Source organism: Callorhinus ursinus, unplaced genomic scaffold (assembly GCF_003265705.2).
Source record: "Callorhinus ursinus isolate GAN/ISIS: 27379988/994484 unplaced genomic scaffold, GSC_fseal_2.0 scaffold25, whole genome shotgun sequence".
Taxonomy (NCBI): Eukaryota; Metazoa; Chordata; class Mammalia; order Carnivora; family Otariidae; genus Callorhinus; species Callorhinus ursinus.
The window spans coordinates 8,431,820-8,459,342 of NW_027397087.1; the positions used below are offsets into that span (position 1 = coordinate 8,431,820).

The window sequence follows — 27,523 nt, forward strand, 5'->3', positions numbered from 1 at the left end:
GTAGCGGGACACCTGGGTGGCTCAGTCAGTCAAGCATCCAACTCTTCTTTTTTTTTTTTTTAAGATTTTATTTATTTATTTGCCAGAGAGAGAGAGAGCATGTGAGAGCACGAGCAGGGGGAGCAGCAGAGGGAGACTAAGAAGCAGGCTCCCCACTGAGCAAGGATCCTGATGCTGGACTCAATCCCAGGACCCTGGGATTATGACCTGAGCCGAAGGCAGATGCTTAACCTATTGAGCCACCCAGGCGCCCCGAAGCATCTGACTCTTGATTTCGGCTCAGGTCATGATCTCAGGGTCCTGGGACTGAGCCCCACGTCAGGCTCCACACTCAGCAGGGATTCTGCTTTTCTCCCTCTCTCTCCCTCTCCCTCTGCCCCACCTCCCACTTGGGCATGCACGTGCGTGTTCTGTCTCTCTCTCTGTCAAATAAATCTTTTCTAAAACATTAAAAAATAAAAATAGTAGATGCTTGTTGAAACAGTTCCAGCAAAACAAATACCTCTCTGTCCCAAAAACATACATATACCCAATGGCTCCATTCCTTACTCTTGAAAGGTAGCCAAGTGTCCATCATTGGAATCCTGTTCCTCTACCTATAGTTTTGATATGAAAGAAAGAATAGGAATTAACATCTCAAATCTGTTTCTTTTCTTTAATAGAGGGGGAGGGAGGAAAGGAAAGGGAGAGAAAGAGAGAGAGATGGGGAAGGGCAGAGGGAGAGGGAGAATCTTAAGCAGGCCCTATGCCCAGTGCAGAGCCCCATGTGGGGCTCAATCTCACAACCCTAAGATCATGACCTGAGCCCAAATCAAGAGTCAGACACTTAACTGACTGAGCCGCCATGCAGGTACCCCAACATATCAGATTTAAACTTATGTGAATTACTACTCTTTCCTCATTATCTCTCTAGTTCTCCCTCTTCTCTTTGTCCCTGTAACTACTTCCCATGTCCAGGTCACCATCCACTCTGATGACATTGCTATGGATTTCTTCTGACTCCTTCCTGTACTTCCACTCTGGCCCCTCTGGTCTGTTCCTCTATCAGTCAGAGTCCTCTTTAAGAAAACCCTCTGGGGATGGTTACTCCACCTAAAACCATTTGATGACTTCCCCTTGCCTTCAAATAAGAATCCTTGCTCCTGGTCTTGCTTTATAAACCGTGGAATACACTCTTCTCTTCTTACCTCTAACCAACTTTACTCTGTTCTCCCCCTTGCCTGCTAAGCTCCAGTCACATTGGTTCTTCTTCAGCTCTTTGACCAAGCCCAGCTCTTGCCAGTTCAGGGCCTTAGCTATTCCATCTGGAGATTTCTGTCCAGAAAACTGCACCTCTCTTTCCTCCTGAGTTTCTCGTCTCAGCCTAAACGCCGTTGTCTCCGAGAAGCCCCCACAGATCACCCTATCATAGATCTATTCCCCATTGACTTGATTCACTTCCTTCTTAGCACGTATCAGGAGATATAATGAGTTGTTTCTGTTTATTGCCTGTCTCCCTCACTCAGTTTTAAATTCCATGAGGTCAAGGACTATGTATCCTTTCTTCATGACTGTCTACCCAGGGCTCAGTGGTACATGATAGGTGCTGGTAGTAGGGTGACCATCTGTCCCGGTTTGCCTGGAACTGAGGAGTTTCCTAGAATTCAGGACTTTCAGTGCTAAAACCAGGACAGTCCTGAGCAAACCAAGATGTGTGGTCACGCTAGCTAGTAGTAATTATTTACAGTACTTATATTTGTGGAATGAATAAGGGAAAAAGACCTCAGCATGCTAATTAGCCATAGAAACCCCTTGGGCCTATCCATATGGGCTTTTAGTCTCATTTCTGTGGTGTAGAATATGTATCCCACTTTCATGTGATCATAGGAGGTTTGATTAAACAGATGAGATTTAATTTCCTTTAAGTGAGAGGGAGCTAAGTTGCTTTATTATCAATTGATCCTGACATGACATCACAAAATGTATACTGTGAAGGGGGGGGGGAATTAAATCTTGAGGTTTATGAGTCTTCACGTGTTGATGGGATTACAATTCTAATCTTAACCAGAAAAATGCTATTTTAACAATCATTACGTAAGTGCAGTTAGGTTTGCTTTATTTTAGGGTCTGAGTTTTGGCAGTCCAGTTTAACGTTAAATAAGGCTTTTAAGCAATGTTAATGAAACTGCTCTAGAAGCCAGATGTGTCCTACACAGCCATACCTGTAGTATGTTGGGCATTGGCCTTGGTTTAACCAGATCTTTAGTTCAGCTTAAATTTGATATACCATGCTGTCACCCCCGACTGCCATTCCCTTAGACGAATACCAAGATAAGTAGGGAAGGTTTTCACTGGATGAGATGAAATAAGGGACAGTGGTGAGAGAGAACCACTGGACACAGAATCGTCTCAACTAGCATGGTGCAGATGAATCCAGCTGTTAGGACAGAGCTGCAGATGGACCTACACCCTGTGCATGAATTAGGTTTAGATCGGCTTTTTCAAGTCCAGGTGTTGGATCAGTCACCACTACAAGTAGTAAATCTGGTGGTCTCTTCACCTGTGCACGTTGGAAAGACCTTTCTGTTGCACGTTGGTCTGTTTAGCTGTACTTTTAAGCTCTCAGTAGACTAGGGAACTTAACTATAAAGAGTAACCTTGCCATGCGTTCCCCCAGTAACTTCCTGTACAAATCTTAACTTGTGGAAAGGGTATATATCACACTATTAGGAAGGTCTTTGCTGTCACCATACTATTGTTAATATGATATTTATGTCATAGGAGAAGAGGGACTGTGTCTATCAGATGCAGTTGTTTGTTGATAAAGGAGAGCCATTGTTAGGTTTTTAGTATAGAGTGGAACTTTAGCAGGAAGTATTAACATTTTAACACTTCAGTTATAGTAACTTTTAATGAATGTCTACTAATAATAGTGATGTTTGAGGGTAGGATTTGATTGATAGTTATCTAAACCCCTGTTATAATGAGATGGTATTAAAACAGATTTCTAGTGCATTTGTGGACCTCAGAGGGTCAGGAAAGAGATTACTTGCCAGAAATCTTTCTAAATTTTATAAAATTCACATTAAGGTAATGTGGGGAAAAAGATAATAGTAAAGGCTGTATGCCAGTTACCAGGTAATCCAGCAATCCCACTTCTAGGTATTTACACAAGTGAAATAAAAACTTAATTTAGGGGTACCTGGGTGGCTCAGTCAGTTAAGCATCTGACTCGATTTTGGCCCAAGTCATGATCTCAGGGTCCTGGGATCAAGCCCAACATTGGGCTCCACACTTAGCAGGGATGAGGATTTTTCTCTCCTTCTCCCTCTGGCCATCCCCCTCCCACTTGCGCTATCTCGCCCACATGCACTCTCTCTCAAATAGATCTTTTTTTTTTTTTAAGATTTTTAAAAAATTTATTTGGGAGAGAGAGCACGGCAGCAGGGAGGGGCAGAGAGAGAGGGAAAGGGTGAAGCAGAGTTCCCCCTGAGCAGGAGGCTTGATGTGGGCTCAATCCCAGGACCTGGAGATCATGACCTGAGCTGAAATCAAGAGTCAGATGCTTAACCAACTGAGTCACCCAGGCGCCCCTAAAATAAATCTTAAAAAAAAAAAAATCTTACATGTACACAAAAACCTGGGTATGAACATGTAATTGCCTCCAAATGGAAACAACCCAAATGTTTTTCAAGTGGTAAAGTGTGGTACATCCACACAATGGAATACTACTTAACAATAAAAAGGAACAAACTGCTAATATGTGCTGCAGCATGGATGAATCTCAAATGCATTATGCTAAAAAGCCAGACTCAAACGCTGCATACTATATGGTTCTATTTATGTGATATTCTACAACAGGTCTGTGGTTGTTGGAGGATGGAGGGAGGGATATAAAGAGCACTAACTTCCTGAAAAGGCTAAAGATTATAAGAACACTACTTTTTTTAATACCAAAACAGTAACTCCTCTTGATCAAATGCAAATTTCAACAGTATTTGTGGGGATGATAGAACTGTCCTATATCTTGATTGTGGGAATAGTTAAACTGTATGCATTTGTCAAATTCTTAGAATTTATGCATAAGAAAGGATAAAATGTACTATCTGTAAGTTACACCTTGGGTTTTTTTCCTTCAATTTTATTTATTTTTAATTTTATTTATTTTTATTTTTTAATCAGAGAGAGCAAGCGAGTGAGCACAAGCTGGGAGAGTGGCAGGCAGAGGGAAAAGCAGGCTCCCTGCTGAGCAAGGATCCCGATGCGGGACTTGATCCCAAGACCTTAGGATCATGACCTGAGCTGAAGGCAGCCGCTTAACAAACTGAGCCACCCAGGCGTCCCTATTTATTTATTTTTTAAAGATTTCATGTATCAGCGAGAGAGAGAGAGAGCACGCACATGAGTGGAGGGAGGAGCAAAGGGAGAACGACAAGCAAACTCCCCACTGAGCACAGAGCCTATTGCAGGGCTCAATCCCAGGACCCAAGATCATAATCTCAGCTGAGGCCAGCTGCATAACTGACTGAGCCACCCAGGTGCCCCTGTTTTTGTTTTTGTTTTTTAAGATTTTATTTTTAAGTAATCTATACCCAATGGGGGCTCAAACGCACAACCCCAAGATCAAGAGGCATGCTCCACCAACTAAGCCAGCCAGGTGCCCCCTCAGGTTTTTAAAAGACAGTAAACACACATACTTATTGCTGTAATTTGCATTGGTCAATAGGAGTTTCTACTATTTTGGAATGAAAAAGTAGAGCGTTCTTATGATCTTCAGCCTTTTCAGGAAGTTGATGTGGTACCTTTCTTCAGTGAAATGAGAAGAGTAACATTTCATGACTACTTATGAAGGAAGAGAGCAGGTCAGCTGTTAATCTGAGAAGGTCATTTTCTCATTCTGGCCAGGGGAGTATACACCTAAAATAGAAAGAGACTGGAAGAAGAAAACAGATACTTTGTAGCAAGTCTATTATTTTAAAATCCATCTTGGCACTTGACTTATAATTGTATAGCACCATCATCATCAAGAAATAATACTACTAGTATTTATTAGTTGTATTTTTCTCTTTTTTGGCAGAAGGGAAAAATGTTTTAGATTGGTAAACCATGACTGAATTACAAGGTAGGGTCTGTCTGCCCTGGTTTGAATTCTGGCTCTATCATGTACGAGCTGTGTTACCCTGAGTAGGTTTCTAACCTCTCCTGCTGCTGCTTAGTTTCTTTATCTTCAAATGGGGATGATGACAATACTTACTACCTTCAGGTTGTCATGAAGATTAAATGTTAGATACTTAGAAAAGTACTTGGTGCCTAGTAAGTACAGTATAATTTTGGACTGGTACTGATAATACAGAGGGTAAGAACCAGAGAAGTTTCCTTTTGTTGCATATTTGAGTGACTGAACTGAGTTGGTGAGAAGTAAGAGGAGAGAGGAACCATGTGAAAGCAAATTCTGGTTCTAGCCATGACACTTAGTGGCACATCCCTCCCCCTGTAATCTCTCATAAATCACCAGGACAAAGCAGAGGTGGTGAATGGGAACATTTGGGTTGTCAAATTAGGATACTGATGTAGATGCCAGAACACTTACTGCTTGTTGTCAGGCTCTGGATTAAACACCAAAAATATATTTATTTTCCCCCCTGGTTCAAGCATTCAAAATAAAAGATGATCTTAGAAGGGCGCCTGGGTGGCTCAGTTGGTTAAGCATCTGACTCTTGATCTCAGCTCAGGTCTTGATCTCGGGGTCAGGAGTTCAAGCCCCGCTCTGGGCTCCTTGTTGGGTATGGGGCCCCCCCAAAAAAATTATCTTAGAAACTTGTAGTTTGTCAGCTTATTCAGAACAATCGCACAAATCCAGTTTTTCCATGATTTACAATAAGAGGATGCTTGGAGTATTAGCTATACCAGTTCGAACATTGAGCAAATTACCTTTGAAAATATGGTTCTCATATCAATTCCTAAGAGTCAGTACTTGTGTAGTTTATAGAGGAAATGGTGACAGTTTAGGAGTAACCTCCAGTTCAGTTTTCTAGTCATTTTTCCATTTCAGACATAACATTTCCCATTAAGAAGAAAGGGACAGATTTTGTCTTTAGTGCTTAGGAATACTGGCAGTCAGTCTATTCGTGTGATTAAAGTTCCCGTGATGACAACTTTGAATTGAAAGCACAAAGAGGTGGAAGAGACCTAGGGAAGGGGGGCATTTGGCTATTCTTGAATGTTTTTTCTCTGTTGAGCCAAACTCATGTATCTACTTCTGCCCTGTTAGGAGCTCTTATCCCTGGCAAAGCGGAAGCGAAGTGACTCTGAGGAGAAGGAGCCGCCTGTGAGTCAGCCTGCAGCCTCCTCAGACTCTGAGACATCCAACAGTGATGATGAGGTGGGTGTGGAGGGGCTCGGCCCCAGGACTGCGTGGTATTTGAGGCCCCTGAGGTGATGACTCCTGACAGCCTCTTTTCCTTAAACGGAGACCTTACTGCCTAAGATCTACCAGAACTTCTTAGGGAAAGAAAATTGTGTAAGGAAAGCTCTCGAATTGTCATGTGTCCTTGTGCTGTCGGTTACCTGGTGGGCCCCTCTGCAGGGCACTTGCGGTCATCGTTTAGTGGCTTGTTTCCAGCCCTGTTGCAAAAGAAGAGGCACAACCTGTTAGTCTTCATCTCTTTATTTTATCTATTTTTTGTCGTTGTTTTCATTCCACTCTCATGTTAGAAAAGAAATTCTGGGGGCTCCTGGGTGGCTCAGTCAGTTAAGCATCGGACTCTTGATTTCAGCTCAGGTCATGATCTCAGGGCTATGAGATCGAGCCCCCTATTGGGCTCTGTGCTCAGCAAGGGGTCTGCATGAAGATTCTCTCCCTCTGCCCCTTCCCCCACTCATGTGCAAGTACTCTCTCAAATAAATAAAGAAATCTTAAAATTAAAAGAGAGGGCGCCTGGGTGGCTAAGTTGTTAAGTGTCTGTCTGCCTTCAGTTCAGGTCATGATCCCAGGGTCCTGGGATCGAGCCCCACGTCAGGCTCCCTGCTCTGCGGGAACCCTGCTTCTCCCTCTCCCACTCCCCCTGCTTGGGTTCCCTCTCTCACTATGTCCCTCTCTGTCAAATAAATAAATAAAATCTTAAAAAAAAGAGAGAATGCCATATGTTGGGGTACCTGGCTGGCTCAGTCAGTGGAGCATGCAGCTCTTGATCTTAGGGTCCTGAGTTGAAGCACCCCCCCCACGTTGGGTATGGCTTAAAAAATAAATAAATAAAATATTAAGAAAAAAAGAATGCCGTATGTTAGTGGGAAATACTTTAGCAAGACAAGAGGCTTTCTTTGGATAGATTGAATCAACAGCCTCAGGGTGATGGTGGTAATTTTTTTTTTTTTTTTAAGATTTTTATTTATTTGACAGAGAGAGATAGCGAGAGAAGGAGTACAAGCAAGGGGCGTGAGAGAGGGAGAAGCAGGCTTCCCGCGGAGCAGGGAGCTCGATATGGGGCTCGATTCCAGGACCCTGGGATCAGGACCTGAGTCGAAGGCAGACGCTTAACGACTGAGCCACCCAGGCGCCCCAGTGGTGGTGATTTTTTTTTTTTTAAGATTTATTTGAGGGAGGGGGGGTAGTCAGAGGGAGAAGCAGACTCCCTGCTGAGCAGGGAGCATGATGTGGGACTCGATCCCAGGACTCCAGGATCATGACCTGAGCCGAAGGCAGTCGCTTAACCAACTGAGCCACCCAGGCGCCCCTAATGGTGGTGATTTTTAAGGAGGAATATTCAGCTGTTCATTGTTTAAACCAAGGTGACTTTCCCAACCTGCCCACTACCAAACAAGGTCGTAAAAGATCTAGAATTTTAATGGAAGAGAGGGATGAGGGGAAAGGTCTTTGAAGCCCTCCTACATGTTCCTCATTTGATTTAAAATACTTTTTTTCCTTTAGTAATTTCCTGGAGAGAGGCCAGATAACTTTTCTGTTGAAGCTCATACCCTGCAATCTTTGGGGGTGGGGTGGGAATAGATAGATAGATAGATAGATAGATAGATAGATAGATAGATAGATAGCGAAGTCCCCCTCGGGGTTTGAACTCACCAACCCTGAGATCAAGACCCAAGCTGAGATTGAGTCAGACACTTAAGTGACTGAACCACACAGGTGCCCCTAGGAAAATATTTTTAACAGTGTATTTATTTTGTTTTAAAGTTCCACTAAAGTAAAAGATGTTTTTATTATAATGAAATTTAATTAACATCTAGAATAATATTTACCAGTGCCCTGCATATGCAAATTAGGAGTGATTATATTCTGATTGATTGTAGTGAAGTTCTCTTAATCTTAAATAATTTAATCTAAAATTGCTTTCCACAGCAAGAGGTAGTGAAAATGTGGGGTTTTTTCTTTTGTTTATCTTTAATATACTATATTAACTAAAGGAACTATAATTCCTCTCAAACTGATAAAATAACTCAATCTGTTAGAAAAGCAGTAGGCTCTGTGAAGTAATTTTTTGCTTTTTTGTTTTTTCTTTTTTTCTTTTTTAAAGATTTTATTTATTTATTTGAGAGAGAGAATGAGAGAGAGAGCACATGAGAGGGGGGAGGGTCAGAGGGAGAAGCAGACTCCCTGCTGAGCAGGGAGCCCAATGCGGGACTCGATCTTGGGACTCCAGGATCATGACCTGAGCCAAAGGCAGTCGCTTAACCAACTGAGCCAGCCAGGCGCCCACTTTTTTGTTTTTCTTAAAAAAATGCATAGACAGTACAGGAAAATGTTGAAATAATTCCCTTTCCCACCATTCCTACATGAACTACTTTTATTTTTCATGTTTCAAAAGTCAGCTTCTGTGGGTTCCCCCTTAATATCTGAGAAGTTTGAATCTGTGTTGCGTCTGGAATACCCTGTAACATGGTTATGGTCTTTGCAATTCCTTAAGATACAAGCAATAACTATCCTTTGAAGTATTTGGTTCCCCATAGTCCTGTCATTAGATCAAAGTCCTAGGTATGCAGTTACTGTAGGAAGTCCCTTTATCCTTTTTAGCTGCTTCTACCAGAAGGGCAGAGTGTGTGTCAACCTCCTAGCATTAGAGGAGTCCAAAACTTGTAATAGAGTAGATCCAGCGTTTCTAAAAGCTTTTACAGCCTACAGTTCCCTGTGTCACTCACAGCTACTTAACCAAGTCTAAATGTCCTCACCTTAGAATGAAACCCAACTGCTTATGCGCTTGTTAGAGAACAAGCTGACACGCAAGCGGCACCCTGCTCCCTGAGACTTTGAATAACTTTCCCTCACAAGGCTTTTTGCTCTTGCTGCTGTCTCCAGGTCCCAGGCTCTACTCCAATCTCCTTCCCCCCGCCCTCACTCGGAATAGCAGGCTCTATAACACGGTCATTCTGAAAGGTGCCGCTTTGGTTTCTACTAGCTTAGCACAGATCACCTCAAAGTTAGGGTGCATATTTCATTAACTTGGACAGTTAAACAAACTGTCCAAAAAGATTAAAATACTTTTTTAAAAAAATCCTCGGGACACCTGGGTGGCCGGCCAGTCAGTTAAACGTCTGCCTTCAGCTCAGGTCATGATCCTAGGGTCCTGGGATCGAGTCCCGCATCGGGCTCCTTGCTCAGCACAGAGGCTACTTCTCCCTCTGCCTGCCGCTCCCCCTGCTTGTACTCTCATGCTCTCTTTCTCTGGCAAATGAATAAATTTTTTAAAAATCTTTAAAAAAAGGAAATCCTGGGCACCTGGGTGGCTCAGTCGTTAAGCATCTGCCTTCAGCTCAGGTCATGATCCCAGGGTCCTGGGATCGAGTCCCACATGCTAGTTGAGAAGCCTGCTTCTCCCTCTCCCACTCCCCCTACTTGTGTTCCTGCTCTCGCTGTCACTCTCTGTCAAATAAATAAATAAAATCTTTAAAAAAATAAAAAAAGGAAATCCTGCCAACTCCTGGAGAACTCAGTGGTATTACTCTGAACTCAGAATTATGGCTGCCTTAAAGATACTCTAAGGTAGGTAGGGGACTTCTGCAAGATCCTTAGCATGTGAAGTTTGAGGCAGAGGCTTTTGCTTTTTTTTCCCTCTCTCGTGATGTTCATACATCGCTGTAGGTAAAAACCACATACTGAAGTAATTTACTGTGTCTTCTGATTCCTGCTATGGCGCTTATATCCGTATGACCTACAACATAGCCTTTTTGGAATTTGGTTGTTCAAGTTGCAGTTCCCAGTTAGGTAAAGTCTGTGATCTAACTTCTGTTCCAGAAGCTACTCTGGAGTTTTTTTTTTAAATACACCTTCCAGCCCTTCTCCCCTTCCACTCTTTTATTGTTCGTTATTATTAGTAAGCCATGAATACTGGTAGAAGTATGTCAGTCCCTTCAGATTTGCTAGGACAGAAAACTGGTCAAGAACAACTGAGTTAGAAAGCTAATGGGTGGTTTGTTAAAAGGGTAGACACGCCCTAAGTTCAGAGCCAGAAGGTATCTAGCTAATTAATCAGGTGCAGTAGAAGAGGGGGAGAGAGAGAAGTTAATGGACATTTCCTATGCAGAAGAAACTGGTACATTAGACATAAAGCATAAGGTTCAAGTAGGGAAGGAATAGTAGATAATTTCGTGTGTAGTATCTTTGCAGGGAGGAAAACCTAACTTTAATGAAAGAGAATATACTTGTATATTATGTTTGGTGAAGAGATTATTCTTAGTGATATCTTGGGACACATGTGAAAATAAGATGCAGGACTCTTTCTGTAAGGCTTACATTGCCCAAGCCTGGGAAATTGGAAAGCGCACTTCAGTGGTAGGTCATAAGACCATGGTGTGGCATTTTGGTGCTGTCACTTCCTGTCCCTGAAAGCATTTGATAGGAAAAACACCACCAAGGGTGCAAACAGGAGTGACAGGGAGGAAAAATAACAGGGAGGAGGAGAGAGCTAGCACCACTCAGTCACACGATGGGATTAAAAAAAAAAAAAAAAGGCCCAAACAAAAATGTCCATTTGTTAGAACAGAGTCCTAAATCAAATAGTTCAGAATCCTTTTTTTTTTTTTTTTTAAGATTTTTTTTTTTAGGGGGGGGGTGGGTGGGGGCTGGGGAGGAGCAAAAGGGAGGGAGAGAAAATCTCAAGCAAACTCCCTGCCGAGTGGGGAGCCCTACACTGGGCTTTATGTCACGACTGAGAGATCATGACCTGAGCCGAAATCAAGAGTTGGATGCCTAACCGACTGTGCCACCCAGGCGCCCCCAAGAATCCTTTTCAAAAACATGGTGGATCGTGTGCCTGGCTGCTCAGTTGGCGGAGCATGTGACTCTTGATCTTGGGGTTGTGAGTTCAAGCCCTACATTGGATTTAGAGATTACTTAAAGATAAAAATCTTGGGGCACCTGGGTGGCTCAATTGGTTGAGTGTCTGCCTTCAGCTCAGGTCATGATCTCAGGGTTCTGGGATCAAGCCCCATGTCAGCTCCCTGCTCAGTCGAGAGTTTGCTCCATCTCCCCCCACTCATGCTCTCTTTCTTTCTTTCTTTCTTTTTTTTACGGTTTTATTTATTCATTTGACAGAGAGAGACACAGCAAGAGAGGGAACACAAGCAGGGGGAGTGGGAGAGGGAGAAGCAAGCTTCCCGCTGAGCGGGGAGCGCTACATGGGGCTTGATCCCAGGACCCTGGGATCATGACCTGAGCCAAAGGCAGATGCCTAATGACTGAGCCACCCAGGTGCCCCCATGCTCTCTTTCAAATAAATAAAATCTTTTAAAAATAATTAATTAAAAATAAAAATCATTTTAAAAAAACCCACAAAAAACATGGTGGATCTCATAGAAACAGCTACAGCTAGATAAGAAGGAAGCCCCAATTTCCTTACTTGTTATGAGTAAAAATCACATTGAAAAACCAAAACCCTTTTTTTATTCAGAATTGAATAAAACTACATTAGACAAAGTAAGGAACAGCTGAATTATCTTCTAACACCCTCTGCCTAAGTGAGAGTTATTTTTTAAAGTTTCATGTATAGTCTTGTTTGCAGCATTTTTGAGAAATAAAAGCATTTGGCCCAGCCCTGTAGTTCAGTACTTGTCACACCTGTTTTTTCTTTCCACTTGCCTCTTTGAAGACTTTGCTCTCCTCTTGCTTTTCCCCCATTTCATTTTGCTCTACTTTCTTTCTGAGGCTTCTTCCTTCTCTTTTTCTTATCTGATCTTTCAGATTCTCTCATTTGGATCTATTTGCGTTCCTATTCCCACCCTGTTATCTCTTGCTGGTTCCAGTATTTTTATTAATAGAACATTTTGAAAATGATACAACTTATAAATTCATTTAGTAACAGCTTCTTCGGGAAGTCGACCTAGATATCCAAGAGCATTTTGTGAGTGCTTTACCATACAGATAATACTTAATTAGCACAAGCTCTCAAGAAAGGCCTTCCTTACTAAGATAGTATTTCCCTGTGTGTATATTGGTTTAGTGGAGTTTCCATACACACCATACCTCTGGAACAAGATGTTACACGTAGATGAATTACCCCAGTACTGAAACTAAATCTTTTTTTTTTTTTTAAAGATTTTATTTATTTACTTGAGAGAGAGAGAAAGAGAGAGAGCACGAGAGGGAAGAGGGTCAGAGGGGGAGCCCGATGTGGGACTCAATCCCGGGACTCCGGGATCATGACCTGAGCCGAAGGCAGTCGCTTAACCAACTGAGCCACCCAGGCGCCCTGAAACTAAATCTTTGAAAATCCAGAAAATCATTGTAGTTGGAAAATTTTTTGATAGATATTACTATATATGGTTGTTTTTCTTGCTGATTTAGTCATGATTATGAATGGCAGTTCTTGTATTGTGAAATAAGGACTTCCAAAATATTGAGCTGTGTGTAGTGCATTTTACACCTTTTCTTTCTCCTCTGTGAATGTTGGTAAGAAGTGGCCATTGTTCTCCTCTTTTGGTAGTCTTTCTACTCCCAACTTCCTGCATCTGATCTCAGGGGTCAGGAACAGGTGACCCGCTACAGTTTAGGTCAGAATACTCTGCTTTAGTACTTGATTTTAGCAACAGCTATGTGGATTGCTTACAAGCCTTTTTTTTTTTTTTTTTTTTTAACATCTTGGTCCTTGGCTATGTAGATATAACCATACAGTAGCACCTCATTTATCTAGACACCATAAAATCTCATCATAAGAATTTGGGAAGGGCACCTGGGTGGCTCAGTCATTAAGCGTCTGCCTTCAGCTCAGGTCATGATCCCAGGGTCCTGGGATCGAGTCCCACATCAGGCTCCATGCTCAGCGGGAAGCCTGCTTCTCCCTCTCCCACTCCCCCTGCTTGTGTTCCTGCTCTCGCTGTCTCTCTCTGTCAAATAAATAAATAAAATCTTAAAAAAAAAAAATTGGGGAAAAAATGAAGTGATTTTCATGGACCACTTGCTCAAACTTGTTTATATTCTGACACTTCCACCAAGCAGTGGAATGGAGGTACTGATTATCTTTTACATTTTTTTGTATGACTGCTGTTTCACTTTTGTTTTTGTCTCCATAATCAGGGTGCAAGTTTTTGTGACTGAATGTAGGGATTATTCTGTGTGTTTTCCAGTTAAATATATGTGATTGATTACAGAATACAGTAGTATCTTTTTTTTTTTTTTAAAGATTTTATTTATTTATTCATGAAAGACAGAGAGAGAGAGAGAGAGAGGCAGGCAGAGGGAGAAGCAGGCTCCCAAGGAGCAGGGAGCCCGACATGGGACTCGATCCCAGGACCCCGGGATCATGACCTGAGCCGAAGGCAGACGCTTAACCATCTGAGCCACCCAGGCGCCCCTACAGTAGTATCTTTTGTACTTTAATTACACAGTAGAAGGAAAAAGAAAGCTGAGCTACCCTTCATGTCCTTTAGCTATCCTTCATACTCTTTAATATTCTGTTAAATTGCATTTACTCTTCAACTCCGCTGACCCTTTTCCACCTTCAGGGAAAAAAACATAATCAGGGGCACCTGGGTGGCTCAGTTGGTTAAGCGACTGCCTTCGGCTCGGGTCATGATCCTGGAGTCCCGGGATCGAGTCCCACATTGGGCTCCCTGCTTAGCGGAGAGTCTGCTTCTCCCTCTGACCCTCCCCCCTCTTGTGCTCTCTCTCTCTCTCTCTCTCTCTCTCTCTCTCTCTCAAATAAATAAAATCTTAAAAAAAAAAAAGAAAACATCAGTAACCATGTCCTCACCGCATACCTCTTTGCTGGCCACTAGTTAAGGTCTAGAATGACGACTACAGAATCCTTTTGATAGTTGCTTTGACTTAGTATACCACCTCATGAAGAATCCTACAACTTTATTTTTTTTTTTTAAGAATCCTACAACTTTAAAAATCCAAGAGGTCATAGAGATCATCTGGACTCCCCTATTTCAGAAATGATACTAAAACAGGCTAAAAGAAGTTCTGATTTCCTTTTCCCATCATAAAATAATATCCTGCCTTTATATAGAACTTCATGGTTTCTGATGTGCTCTGTGTACTTCTATTCTTTCTCCTTTGAGTCTCAAACTGTGCTGATAGGTGGTCAAGGTAATATTATTATTCCTACTTTACAGATAAGGTAACACTCTCAGGTGAAGGGCTTGGGCTGTATTCCAGTTCTTTTAACCCCTGATCCCAGTGTAGTTTATCACTAGCCCACCTGTTCTTCAGCACTACTAACCTCAGTGTATTTCATTTTACTTGTAAATTCATTTCAAAGTAACTGCCCTGCTGTGATTTCTACTCTGGATCCTGAGACCTCGAATATGATCTTCCTTGCCCATTAGAGATAACCTCTCTGAAATCTTGAAGTTTCTGCCTCAGGAGGTTCAAAATTCTGCATCTCAATACTACCCAAGTCCAGAACAATCGCTTGCCACCCCATGTTCCTCTGGTCTGTCAGCTGCTTCCCAGAGTAGGCCCAGCCTACACCACCCCCACACACTAAAGCTGGTACAGGGTTGTGTGGTACTAACCCTCCTTGTATCATTAGATCATGCTGCCCGTTATAGTATCTGTTACATCAGCGAGAGTCAGTGCTCATTTTAATTCAGTAGTTAAGAACACATCTTCTTTCCAGTCTCTGTTTGAGGTTTTCTTAACTGCTTGTCTACATGACGCTTCCCTGATGGTGAGTGTGGGCCTGCCTCCACATAGAAGGCCCGGGCGAACGGGAAGTCATGTGTGTGACGCTCCTGACTGGCAACGCATCCTTGCCCTTGCCCACATTGTTTCTGAGCACCTGTCACTGGGGACGCTCTGGCCTTTGTACTCAGATGCCCATCCGCAGGCACTTACCTTTCCATGCTTGCCTTCCATGTGCCACGTCCAAGGTCACAGCAGAGCCTGCCTTTCAGTAGAGTCACAGTTCCCAAAACACATTTTAAAATACCAGTCAGGGGGCACCTGGGTGGCGCAGTCGATTAAGCACCTGGCTCTTGGTCTTGGTTTCAGCTCAGGTCATGATCTCACAGGTCCTGAGATGGAGCGCCGCCTGGGGCTCCGTGCTCAGCAGGGAGTCTGTTTGAAGGTCCTCTCCCTCTGCCCCTCCCCCCACTCACGCTCGCGTACACACACTTTCCCTCTCTAAAATAAGTCTTTAAAAAAATAAAAAATAAAATGCCAGGTCATTTCCTGTACTCTCTGCTGGATGGGGAGAGCCTAAGAGTATTCCTTTAATCCTGTCCTTTATTCTTTAGACTCCATTTACTGCCACACTCTGGCAATGAAAGAAGGATTCATTTACCTTCTGTCTTAGAGTCAACAGAGCAAGTCTTTTGCAGGGACCGGGGAGCAACCTCTGGGCTGTATAACTGATTAAGATATTTCTGTATTGATGTTACCTGCCATAAGCTTTAACCCTGTCCTTTATGGTTTATCAGAGACCGTGATCTTGGGAGAAGAGATGCTGGACAAATATTTCAAATAGGTGCTTAGACCAAAACCATTCAGGAACCTGTAGTTTATGGGAGTAAAAGTCAAATATGACAAGTGTGATCTGCGACTAATATAACACTGTATGTCAACTATACTGGAATCAAAATAGAATAAAATAAACAAAAAACAAATGTGATCTATTCTCCAGGAAAAAAAAAATCTTTGGAAGATAATTGGAACTCATTTGAGTGTCTTTCTCTATATTAAATAATAATACATAAATAATAGACTGGCCCCCACATTTTAAGTGATTATTTATCTTTGGGTGGTGAAATACAAGTAATTTTTTTAAAGACTTATTTATTTTAGAGAGAGAGAGCATGAGCAGGAGGGACAGAGGGAGAGAGAATCTCAAGTAGACTGTGCTGAGCATGGAGCCTGTCATGGGGCCTGATCTCACGACCCTGAGATCACCACCTGAGCCAAAACCAAGAGTCGGACGCTTAACCATCTGTACCACCCAGCATCCCCAAGTGATTTTTTTTTTAAAACTTTAAAAATACTTTTGTAGGTTTTCAAAGATTCATATAAAGAGCATATATTGTTTTTAAAATTCGATTTTAAAGTTGTATCAAAAATAAGATACTTTTTTAGAAAGTAAATATACAAACAGCTTAATCCAGCTTCTCAGTACTGAAAGGCATATTCATAAGAATTTGTATTTTTTATTTTTTTACTTTCTAAAAGATTTACTTATATATTTTTATTTTAGAGAGAGAGAGCATGAGCCAGGAGAGGGGCGGAGAATCTCCAGCAGCCTCCCTCCTGAGCACGGAGTCTGTTGGAGCCCGTTGCAGGGCTCAGTCTCACAATCCTGAGATGATGACCTGAGATGGAATCGAGTCAGTCACTTAACCGACTGAGCCACCCAGGTGCCCCAAGATTTTGTATTTTAAAGTAAAGTCATGTACGTACAATTCCCCTAAAACCCTGTCACATATATGTGACGCTGGTTGTCAGTGGCATGACAGACCCTATTGAGTCATTGTCATGGGAGATGAAGGTGGTTTTATTGTCTCATTTCTTTTGAAGTTGCTGGAAGGAAAAAAACGAGGTTCCCTTCCCACTCAGATTTAGCCAGGAAAGCCCTTTTGAAGTCGAAACATTTTATTTTCTTCTATTTTTACTCTTATCTTTCCTCCTTCTCCCCCAAGGGATAAATAGCATAAACTGCAAATGAGTGACAGTTGCTAGACTCAGGCAGTGGCAGATTGAAGCAGATAGAGGGGGGAAGGATAAGGAAGCCGGGTAGCTTCCTGGCACATCCTGTATTCGACTCACCTGTGTGACCTGATTTAACATTCACCTTTTTTGCTCTCATAGAAACTTTTTCCCCCTTCTAGGGAGTTCAGAATTGACTCTGTTGCACATGAGAAACTGCAACCTGTAGGCAGAAATAGACCTAGCCACTCTTAACACACATGTGACACTGGTAGCTCAATCTTTACCCTCTTGGCTTCTTCATATTCCCATTGGTAGAATTACCAAGGGCCAAGACACACTGGAAGAGGTTTCATAACCAACCAGTAACTATTGACTACTTATTATGTGTGTAGGTGTGCTATTTCTTGTAACCAAAGCCCATACAAAAGGTGTTTTATACATTATTGCCTGTAGAAATATGTATATTGTCAGCATGGGAAGTTGATACATTTTAGCTCAGTTGACTAAGAAATTGAACCCTTTGGCCTCTTTTGAATTCTTCCAAACTGACCTAAAAATTATCTTCCTTGAGTGATTAAAGTTTGAAATGGTTGAAAAGTAGGCTTTAGGGGCACCTGGGTAGCTCAGTCGTTAAGCGTCTGCCTTTGGCTCAGGTCATGATTCCAGTGTCCTGGGATCGAGCCCCACATCGGGCTCCCTGCTCGGCGGGAAGCCTGCTTCTCCCTCTCCCACTCCCCCTGCTTGTGTTCCCTCTCTCGCTGTCTCTCTCTCTCTGTCAAATAAATAAAATCTTAAAAAAAAAAAGTAGGCTTTAGAGGAGAAGCATTGGGATTTCTTACTAAATAATAATCTAGGTGTTAAAATGTTAAAGTTTGAGGGGTAAATTCACTTAATAAAGAAAAGTTGCTCTTTACTCATTTAATATATCATTCTTGAACATGTGACTTTTTTTTTCACTTTTCCCTTCTTCCTAGCTCTTAAGTACAAAAATAAGTGTCAATTAAAATAACTAAGAGTAGGGGCGGCTGGGTGGCTCAGTTGGTTAAGCGTCTGACTCTTGGTTTCAGCTCAGGTCATGCATGATCTCAGGGTCCTGGGATCGAGCCCCGCATCAGGCTCCCCACTTAGCAGGGAGTCTGCTGTTCTCCCTCTCTCTCTCTGCCCCTCCCCCTGCTCATGTGCATGCACGTGTGCACACTCTTCTCTCTTTGTCTCTCTCAAATTTTTTAAAAAAATAAGAGTAAATTAAAATGTGAAAGGGATTTTAATTCTTTGATTTTTCAGTACTTTAATCTGGCAGACTGTGGGCTTTTAAGAATAGCTCATAAGGACCTTTCTAAGATGGAAACTCCACCAGAACTACCCCTCCACCACCCCCAAAAAATACCCCCAAAATAAATTTACTTCTGATCTTAACTATTGTGAGGTAGGAAATCAATTTATGATCACATTATAGGAGTAACAAAGACTTTGTACTTTTGTTAAATAGTAGATGTAGAAATTTTCTCTTAATACCAGATCTGTAATTCAGTGTGATGCTAGAAAAATGATTATTTTTTGTGGTACATAAAATAAAGCTCCCAAGGAAAGTATTTTTCACCTAAAATCATCCTCCTAAATTTGGCAAGTTAAACTATCAAATGAGGTATGGTTTAATATAACCAGATAGTTAAGTCTTTTTTTTTTTTTAAATCTTTATTTATTTATTTGAGGGGGATGAGAGGCAGAGGGAGACGGAGAAAGAGAGTGTTTTTTTTTAAATAATTTTTATTGTTATGTTAATCACCATACGTTACATCATTAGTTTTTGATGTAGTGTTCCATGATTCATTGTTTGTGCATAACACCCAGTGCTCCACGCAGAACGTGCCCTCTTTAATACCCATCACCAGGCTAACCCATCCCCCCACTCCCCTCCCCTAGGGAGAAAGAGAGTCTTAAGCCGCCTCTGTGCTGGGTAGAGCCCAACACAGGGCTCGATCTCACAACCCTGAGATCATGACCTGAGCCGAAACTAAGAGTCGGGTGCTTAACACACTGCACTACCCAGGCACCCCAATATAGCCAAATAGTTTTCGTGAATTTTTAAAACAACCATATAGTCTTTCATTTTTACGATTAAAGTGCTTGATGGAGACAATTTTACTGGCCTTGAGGTGACTGTGTATTGCCTGCCTGTTATTTGTTAACCCAAATTGCAAGCTCCTTATGTCTTTAGGATCTCTTGCTTATGATCCAATTTAAACATTATGTTGTAGTGTTACATACGCAGATTAAAAAGATGCACACACGTATATATATTTAATAATAGAGTTTACTCTCTGCCTCCCTGTGGTTGGTACCAGCACTACCATCCATGCCAGGGATTGGCCTTCATCCTTCCTCCTGTGCTTTCTGCAGCTTTCTCCTGCTAACAAGCTTTATTCCCTGCCTTCCTGGGACCCACTCCAGAACTAAACCATCCTCTGTGTATTGAAACCCAGACATACCAACCTCTAGCAATGACTGCCCTCTGTGTCACAAGAAACATTAGAAGCTATGTTCTGTACCAACTGAGTTAGCTCAGTTGACTTGTCGTAAGGTTCATATCTTTGTTTTTCCATTGTGATTAAAAAGTACATTATTTAAATTTTATCTTTGTTATATCCATTATCTACCATCTCTAAGAAATTGCAAACTAGAACTTACGAAGTTTTAAGCAAGGTTTGGGGAAAAAATCCGTCTTTCTTCATATACAGTATATTTGTTTTGGGTTGAAAGCAGTAGAGACTCTTGTAATCATTTTGATGGATATCAGAGACTCGACTCTTGACTCTTACAGCTTTTCCCAATAAAGTCCTTGTTTTAGTTTTCCTTTTTCTTTTTTCATTGTAGTGGACATTTGGGAGCAATAAAAATAAGAAGAAAGGAAAGGCCAGAAAAATAGAGAAGAAAGGAACCATGAAGAAACAAGCCAACAAAACTGCTTCCTCAGGCAGTTCGGATAAAGACAGTTCTGCTGAGAGCTCAGCCCCGGAGGAAGGTGAGCCAGGTGGCCCAGGCCTGGGGGTGAACTCCCACTCTTGTCAGGTTGAAGCTACAGAGTCAGAAATGGGGCGGGGCAGTGGGGGGCGTGGACAGGTCTGCATTACAGCATGGCCTCCATGTTTACCGCACTGGTCCATAACCTTCTCAGTGGTCATGGATCCTTTGAGAATCTGAAGCAAGAAAAATACACAATTCCCAAGGGTTAGTAAGGCCCTTAAAGTCCATCCAGCAAACCCATGAGGAGTCCCTGCATTAGAGTCTCAGCTCACTTTACCCTGAGTGTATTCTCTTTCCTTTTTCTTGGTTATACATGCATTGTCTGGCTGAGGAGGAAAATCCTTGAACCAGATACAAAACTCAGTGAAAAAAATGTTCTTATTTTGAAACCAGTTCCAGAATTTTTGTTGACACTGGCATGAAAGTGAACTTGTTCCGGGACTAGAATGATACACCTTACGTTTATTTTAAGAAATAACATTTATTAAAACCTGGTTTTAAGCACATTGCCTGTGAACGTTAGCTCAAATTGAGTTAAGTAAATTCTTATTAAATTGCTAGTTTAACTTAATACTCATTTGTGATGTATACTGCCTTTTTCCATCACCCTTTATCCTGTCAAGATCCAGTTCCATTGAGAATTCACCAGTCAGTGTAATGACTCATTAAAACATTGAATATTTTATTTTATTTTATTTTATTTTTTTTAAAGATTTTATTTATTTATTTGAGAGAGAGAATGAGAGAGAGAGAGAAAGCATGAGAGGGGAGAGGGTCAGAGGGAGAAGCAGACTCCCTGCCAAGCAGGGAGCCCGATGCGGGACTCGATCCTGGGATTCCAGGATCATGACCTGAGCCGAAGGCAGTCGCTTAACCAACTGAGCCACCCAGGCGCCCAAAACATTGAATATTTTAAATGCCAACTAATAAATATGAAGAAATTATTGAAAATCACCATTTTTCAACCTTCATGGTGATAACTGACTTAAGAATTATGAGTCTTAGGAGCACCTGGGTGGCTCAGTCAGTTGAGCGTCCGACTCTTGATCTCAGCTTAGGTCTTGATCTCAGAGTCACGAATTTAGGTCCTGCATTGGGCATAGAGCTTACTTCAGTAAAAGGGGGGGTGGCAGTGATTATCAACACTGTGGGGTCATCTCTGTAGCCTCAGTCTTCTGTAGCATAGGCTAATCTTGTGTTTGGGCCTTGTTGTAGGTGAGGTGTCAGATTCTGACAGCAACAGCTCCTCCTCCAGTTCAGATTCAGACTCTTCCTCAGAAGATGAAGAGTTCCATGATGGCTATGGAGAAGACCTCATGGGCGATGAGGAAGACCGGGCCCGTCTGGAGCAGATGACAGAGAAGGAGAGAGAACAAGAACTGTTCAACCGCATAGAGAAGAGGGAGGTGTTGAAAAAAAGGTAAGGTTATAATTCCTTAATGAGGAAACTCATATGTGGAGCCCCGTCTTCCCAGAATTCAGGACTTAGAACTTCTCATAATTTCTGAGTTAAGTATCTGACTATCCTTCTAGCATAGTTTTTGTATATTTTTTTTGAAAACTCAAATGTTAAATTGCCTTTTGATAGTCAAAAGCTGCCTCAGTATTTGTTTTTTCCTTTCCTTTTTTTTTTTTTTTAAGATTTTACTTATTTATTTGACAGAGAGAGAGCACAGGCAGGGGGAGTGGCAGGCAGAGGGAGAGGGACAAGTAGACTCCCCACTGAGCAAGGAGCCCGATGTAGGGCTCGATCCCAGGACCCTGGGATCATGAGTTCTTCCTTATCTTATAATGTAATTTCACAGTAAAATTAAACGTGTTTGTTGTCTCTAGAAATAAAATGGTCCTCAGAACTAGGAGCCTTTTCTACCTAACTAATAACATGAAAGAAAAATAGAATTTTCTCTGACCACAGTTAGTTCCATTTCATTTGGAAATCTGTCCCTTTTGGAGACCATATTAAGTATAGTTAGTTATCCTGGACAAGAATGTTTGGCTTTCAGTCAGCAGCAAGTAATAGACATTTGTTTTGAGTATAAATGCTTTCAAGGTTACCTATGTTGGAACAAACGGGACTGAAGAAACTGCTGGAGTTGCCAGATAGTTAAGGATGGCTTAAAATTTGTATTTCTGAACAGTGGAGAGCTTAACGAGATTCTTTTTTTTTTAAAGATTGTATTTATTTATTTGACAGAGAGAGACACAGTGAGAGAGGGAATGCAAGCAGGGAGAGTGGGAGAGGGAGAAGCAGGCTTTCCGCTGAGCAGGGAGCCCAGCTCAGGGCTGGATCCCAGGACCCTGGGATTGTGACCTGAGCCAAAGGCAGACACTCAACGACTGAGACACCAGGTGCCCCACGAGATCCTTATATAAGGACAATAGGGCCCCGTGATAAAATCACAGAGTAGGGAATCCTGGGTGGCTCAGTCGTTTAAGTGTCTGCCTTTGGCTCAGGTCATGATCCCAGGGTCCTGGGATCGAGTCCCGCATTGGGCTCCTTGCTCAGTGGGGAGCCTGCTTCTCCCTCTGCCTGCCGTTCCCCCTGCTTGTACTCTCTCTCTCTCTCTCTCTCTCTCTGTCTGACAAATAAATAAAATTAAAAAAAAAAATCACAGAATAGCTGGAGAGTAATGGGTGGCTCATCTCAAACTTGGTTTTTGTATTTTTCACTTTATATTAATGAGACAGTTGGCTGAGTCTGTGACTTTTTTCAGTGTTGAGAGAAATGTTTATAGAGATGATACTTAAGTTCAGATCCATTTACAGAAAATTGAGATTTTTTTTTTGTAGTTCATTTGTTGAGTTGTAAGGCAGTGCAATATAGTAACTCAGAAACTTTCTCCTTTTCACTTAATAAAAGTCTGTATAGTGGCACCTATAATGGCTCCGTCACTTAAGCATTGACTCTTTTTTTTTTTTTATTAAAGATTTTTATTTATTTATTTGAGAGAGAGAATGAGATAGAGAGAGAGAGCATGAGATGGGGGAGGGTCCAAGGGAGAAGCAGACACCCTGCTGAGCAGGGAGCCCGATGCGGGACTCGATCCCGGGACTCCAGGATCATGACCTGAGCCGAAGGCAGTCGCTTAACCAACTGAGCCACCCAGGCGCCCAAGCATTGACTCTTGAGCTCAACTCAGGTCTTGATCCCAGAGTGGGGGTGAGTTCAAGCCCCGTGTTGGGCTCCACACCTGGAGCCTACTTGATCTCATTTAATCTTGATAACGGTCTTTCTATGTAAACACCATTAGCATCCCATGTTATAGCCAGCAGCACCAGTAGTGAGATGTCATCTTTAGTTGTTAGGTTCTTAAACTTATTCTAGGCCTGCCCCTTTAAAAAAAAACTTTAAGGTGGGTGCAGGTGGTATAAAAGTTAGCTTGTTTGTGGAAAGAGCGCTGACATTTGTCTAGGCTCAATTCAGACTCACTGGCCAGGTGATCTGAATGAGTCCCTTACCTTCTTCCTGCCTCAGCTTCCTCCTTAGGATTATTGTAAGCCTTGAGTGAGAGGGTATGTATAAGCATATTGTGTAAATAATAAGCTATTAACTTTTTAAAGTAACTTTATTGAGATACATTTTGCATACCACAACACCCATTTAAAGTGTACAATTCAGTGGCTCTTTTTTTTTTAATTTTTTTTTTAAAGATTTTATTTATTTGAGAGAGAGAATGAGAGAGAGAGGGGGGAGGGTCAGAGGGAGAAGCAGACTCCCCGCTGAGCAGGGAGCCCCATGTGGGACTCAATCCCGGGACTCCAGGATCATGACCTGAGCCGAAGGCAAGTCGCTTAACCAACTGAGCCACCCAGGCGCCCAATTCAGTGGCTTTTATGTATTCACAAAGCTGTTTATCACAGTAAATTTCAGAACATTCTTATCACCCTGGAAGGAAATCCTCTATCACTACCACTCATTTCTCTATTTCCTCCCAGCCTCCCAGCCCCAGGCAACCACTAATCTACTTTCTGTCTCTATAGATTTGCCTGTTTCTGGACATTTTATGTAAATGGAATCATGCAGTTATATCTCTATAGATTTGCCTATTTCTGGACATTTTATGTAAATGGAATCATGCAATTATATCTCTATAGATTTGCCTATTTCTGGACATTTTATGTAAATGGAATCATGCAGTATGTGACTGGCTTCTTTCACTTAGCACATTTTTGAAGTTCATCCACATAGCACATCAGTACTTCATTCCTTTTTATGGCTAAATAATATTTCTTTGTATGTGTATACCACATTCTGTTTATCTGTTCATCTGTTGATTGACATGTGGGTTGTTTCCACCTTTTGCTACTGTAAATAGTGCTACTATGAACATTCATGTACAAATATTTGTTTGAGTACTTATTTTCAGTTCCTTTGAATATAGACCTAAGAGTGGAGTTGCTGGGTCATGTGGTAATTTTATGTTTAACTTTTTGAGAAACCATCAAACTGTTGTCCACAGCGGCTGCACCATTTTGCATATCTACCAGCAGTATATATGGGGTCAAGTATCTCCACATCCTTGCCCACACTTGTTATTTTCCCCTCTTTTTGATAACTACCCTGGTGGATATAGAGTAGTATTTCATTGTGGTCTTTATTTTTCATTTTCCTGTTGACGATCTTAAGCATCTTATGATATCTTTGTTGGCTAATTATATATCTTTGAAGAAATGTCTGTTCAAATCCTTTTCCCATTACTTAACTGGGTTAACTGGGTTATTTGTCTTTTTGCTGTTGGCGTGGTAAGAGTTCTTTGTATAGTCTGCTTATCAAACCCTTATCAGATACGTGACTTACAAATGTTTTCTCCAGTTCTGTAGGTTGTGTTTTTCATTCTCTTGCTAGTATTGTTTGATGCACAAAAATATTTAATTTTGTTGAAGTATAATTTTTTTCCTTTCTTGTTCAAGCTTTTAATGTCGTATCTGAGAATATGCCAAATCCAAGATCATGAAGATTTACCACTATGTTTTCTTGTAAGAGTCATACAGTTTTAGATGATTGATCCATTTTGAGATCATTTTTTAATGTGTTATGAGGTAGGGATCCAGCTTTATTCTTTGGCATTCCAGTATCTAGTTGTCTCAAGTACCTCTTGAAGAGACTATTCTTTCTGCAGTCTTGGCACACTTGTCAAAAATCAATTATCCAGGGGCACCTGGGTGGCTCAGTTGTTTAAGCGTCTGCCTTTGGCTCAGGTCACGATCCCAGGGTCCTGGGATCGAGCCCCACATCGGGCTCCCTGCTCAGCAGGGAGCCTGCTTCTCCCTCTCCCACTCCCCCTGCTTGTGTTCCCTCTCTCTCTGTGTCTCTCTCTGTCAAATAAATAAAATCTTAAAAAAAAAATCAATTATCTATCTACACACACACACACACACGCAGATGCTTAACAACTGAGCCAGACGCCCCAAGCAGTTGGGATTTTTATGGAAATTGTGTTGAATCTATAGATCAGATTTGGGAATGTTGCCACCTTAACAATATTAAGTCTTTCAGTCCGTGAGCCTGTTATCTTTCTATTTATTTAGGTATTCTTTAATTTCTTTAAACACTTGTCTTACAGTTTTGGGTATAAAAAGCTAGCACTTGTTAAATTTATTCCTGTATATTTTTTCTTTTCGTTGCTATTATAAATTGAATTGTTTCCTTTGTTTCATTTTCAGATTGCTCATTGTAAGTATATAGAAGTATAATTAATTGTCGTATATTGATCCTGCTCCCTCCAACCTTGCTGAGCTCATTTATTAGTTTTAATAGTTTTTAGTAGATTCTTTAAGATTTTCTATACAGGGCGCCTGGGTGGCTCAGTTGGTTAAGATTTTCTGTACATAATGGGTGCCTGCATCGCTCAGTCAGTTGGGCATCTGCCCTCAGCTCAGGTCATGATCCCAGAGTCCTGGGATCGAGCCCCACATCAGGCTCCCTGCTCAGTGGGTAGTCTGCTTCTCCTTCTCCCTCTCCCCCTGCTTGTGCTCTCTCTCTCTCTCTCTCTCTCTCTGTGTCAAATAAATAAATAAAATCTTAAAAAACAAAAAATATTTTCTATACATAAGATCATGTGAGCAAAAAAGATAAATTTTACTTCTTCTTTTTCAATATGGATTCCTTCTGTTTCTTTTTCTTGTCCTCCAGTACGATGTTGAGTAGAAATGGCGAGAGTATCCTTGTCTCGTTCCTGATCTATGGAGGAAAGCATTCAGTGTTTTATCATTAGCTGTGGTTTTTTTCATAGATATCTTTTATCCATTTGAAGAAGTTTCCTTCTATTCTTAGTTTGTTGAGAGTTTTTATTAAGATAGGTTGTTGGATTTTGTGGAATGCTTATTCCGGGTCTGTTGAGATAGTCAGATTTTTGTACTTTATTAATAATAGGTATATTACATTGATTTTCTTACATTGAACCAACCTTACATATCTGGGATAAATCCTACTTGGTGATGGTATATCATACTTTTATAAGTTGCTGGATTTAATTTGCTACTATTTTGTTGAGTTTTATGTCAGTATTCATAAGATATTTACCTACTGCCTGGTTTTAGTATCAGGATAATACTGACCTCATAGAATATAATTTGAGAAGTGTTTCCTCTTTTTTTTGAAAGAGTTTGTGAAGAATTGGTGTTAGTTTCTTTTTAAATGTTGAGGAGAATTCTTCAGGGAAGCCATGTGGGCATAAGCTTTTTTTTGTAGCAACTTTTAAAATTACTATTTCAATCTCTTATTACAGGTCTATCCAGATTTTTCTATTTTTTCTTGAGTCAGTTTTGGTGGTTTGTGGCCTTCTAGAGATTTTTCCCATTCCATCCAGATTACCTACTTTGTTGCCATATAGTTGTTCAGTCAGTTGGGCATCTGCCCTTATGATATCTTTTATGTTTCTGTAAGGTCGATAGTGATGTCTCTTCTTTCATACCTGATTTTAGTAATTTGAATCTTCTGTCATTTTTTCTTGGCCTATTTAGACAAAGTTTTGTCAATTTTGTTGATCTTTTCCAAGAAGCTACTTCTGGTTCCATTGATTATTGTTTTCCTATTCTGTGTTTTCGTTAATTCCTGCTCTAATCTTTATTAATTCTTTTTTTCTGCTTGATGTACATTTAGTTTGCTCTTCTTTTTCCACTCTGTTAAGGTAGAGGTTAAGTTACTGATTTGAAATTTTCTTTTTTAAGTAAGCACTGTGCCCAACATGGGGCTTGAACTCACAACCCCAAGATCAAAAGTCACATGTTCTACCAACTGAGCCAGCTTGCCAACCAGCTACCCCATCTTCCTTTTTAATGTAGGCATTTATAGCTATACATTTCCCTATAGACACTGCTTTAGCTACATCCGGTAAGTTTTACGTTGTATATTCATTTTCAGTCCTCAGATTATTTTCAAATTTCCCTTGTGATTTCTTCTTTGACCCATTGGTTATTTAGGAGTATGTT

At 41.3% G+C, this 27,523-nt stretch overlaps 1 protein-coding gene across 1 annotated transcript in view; it reads left to right on the plus strand.

Moving 5' to 3' along the window:
* RTF1 (RTF1 homolog, Paf1/RNA polymerase II complex component) overlaps positions 1-27,523 on the plus strand; it is a 52,440-nt gene that overhangs the window by 7,119 nt on the left and 17,798 nt on the right. The window contains exons 2-4 of the mRNA XM_025884108.2: positions 6,251-6,361; positions 19,943-20,090; positions 21,308-21,512. Of these exons, the coding sequence (XP_025739893.1) occupies positions 6,251-6,361; positions 19,943-20,090; positions 21,308-21,512 (464 nt within the window). The remainder of the gene's footprint in view (positions 1-6,250; positions 6,362-19,942; positions 20,091-21,307; positions 21,513-27,523) is intronic.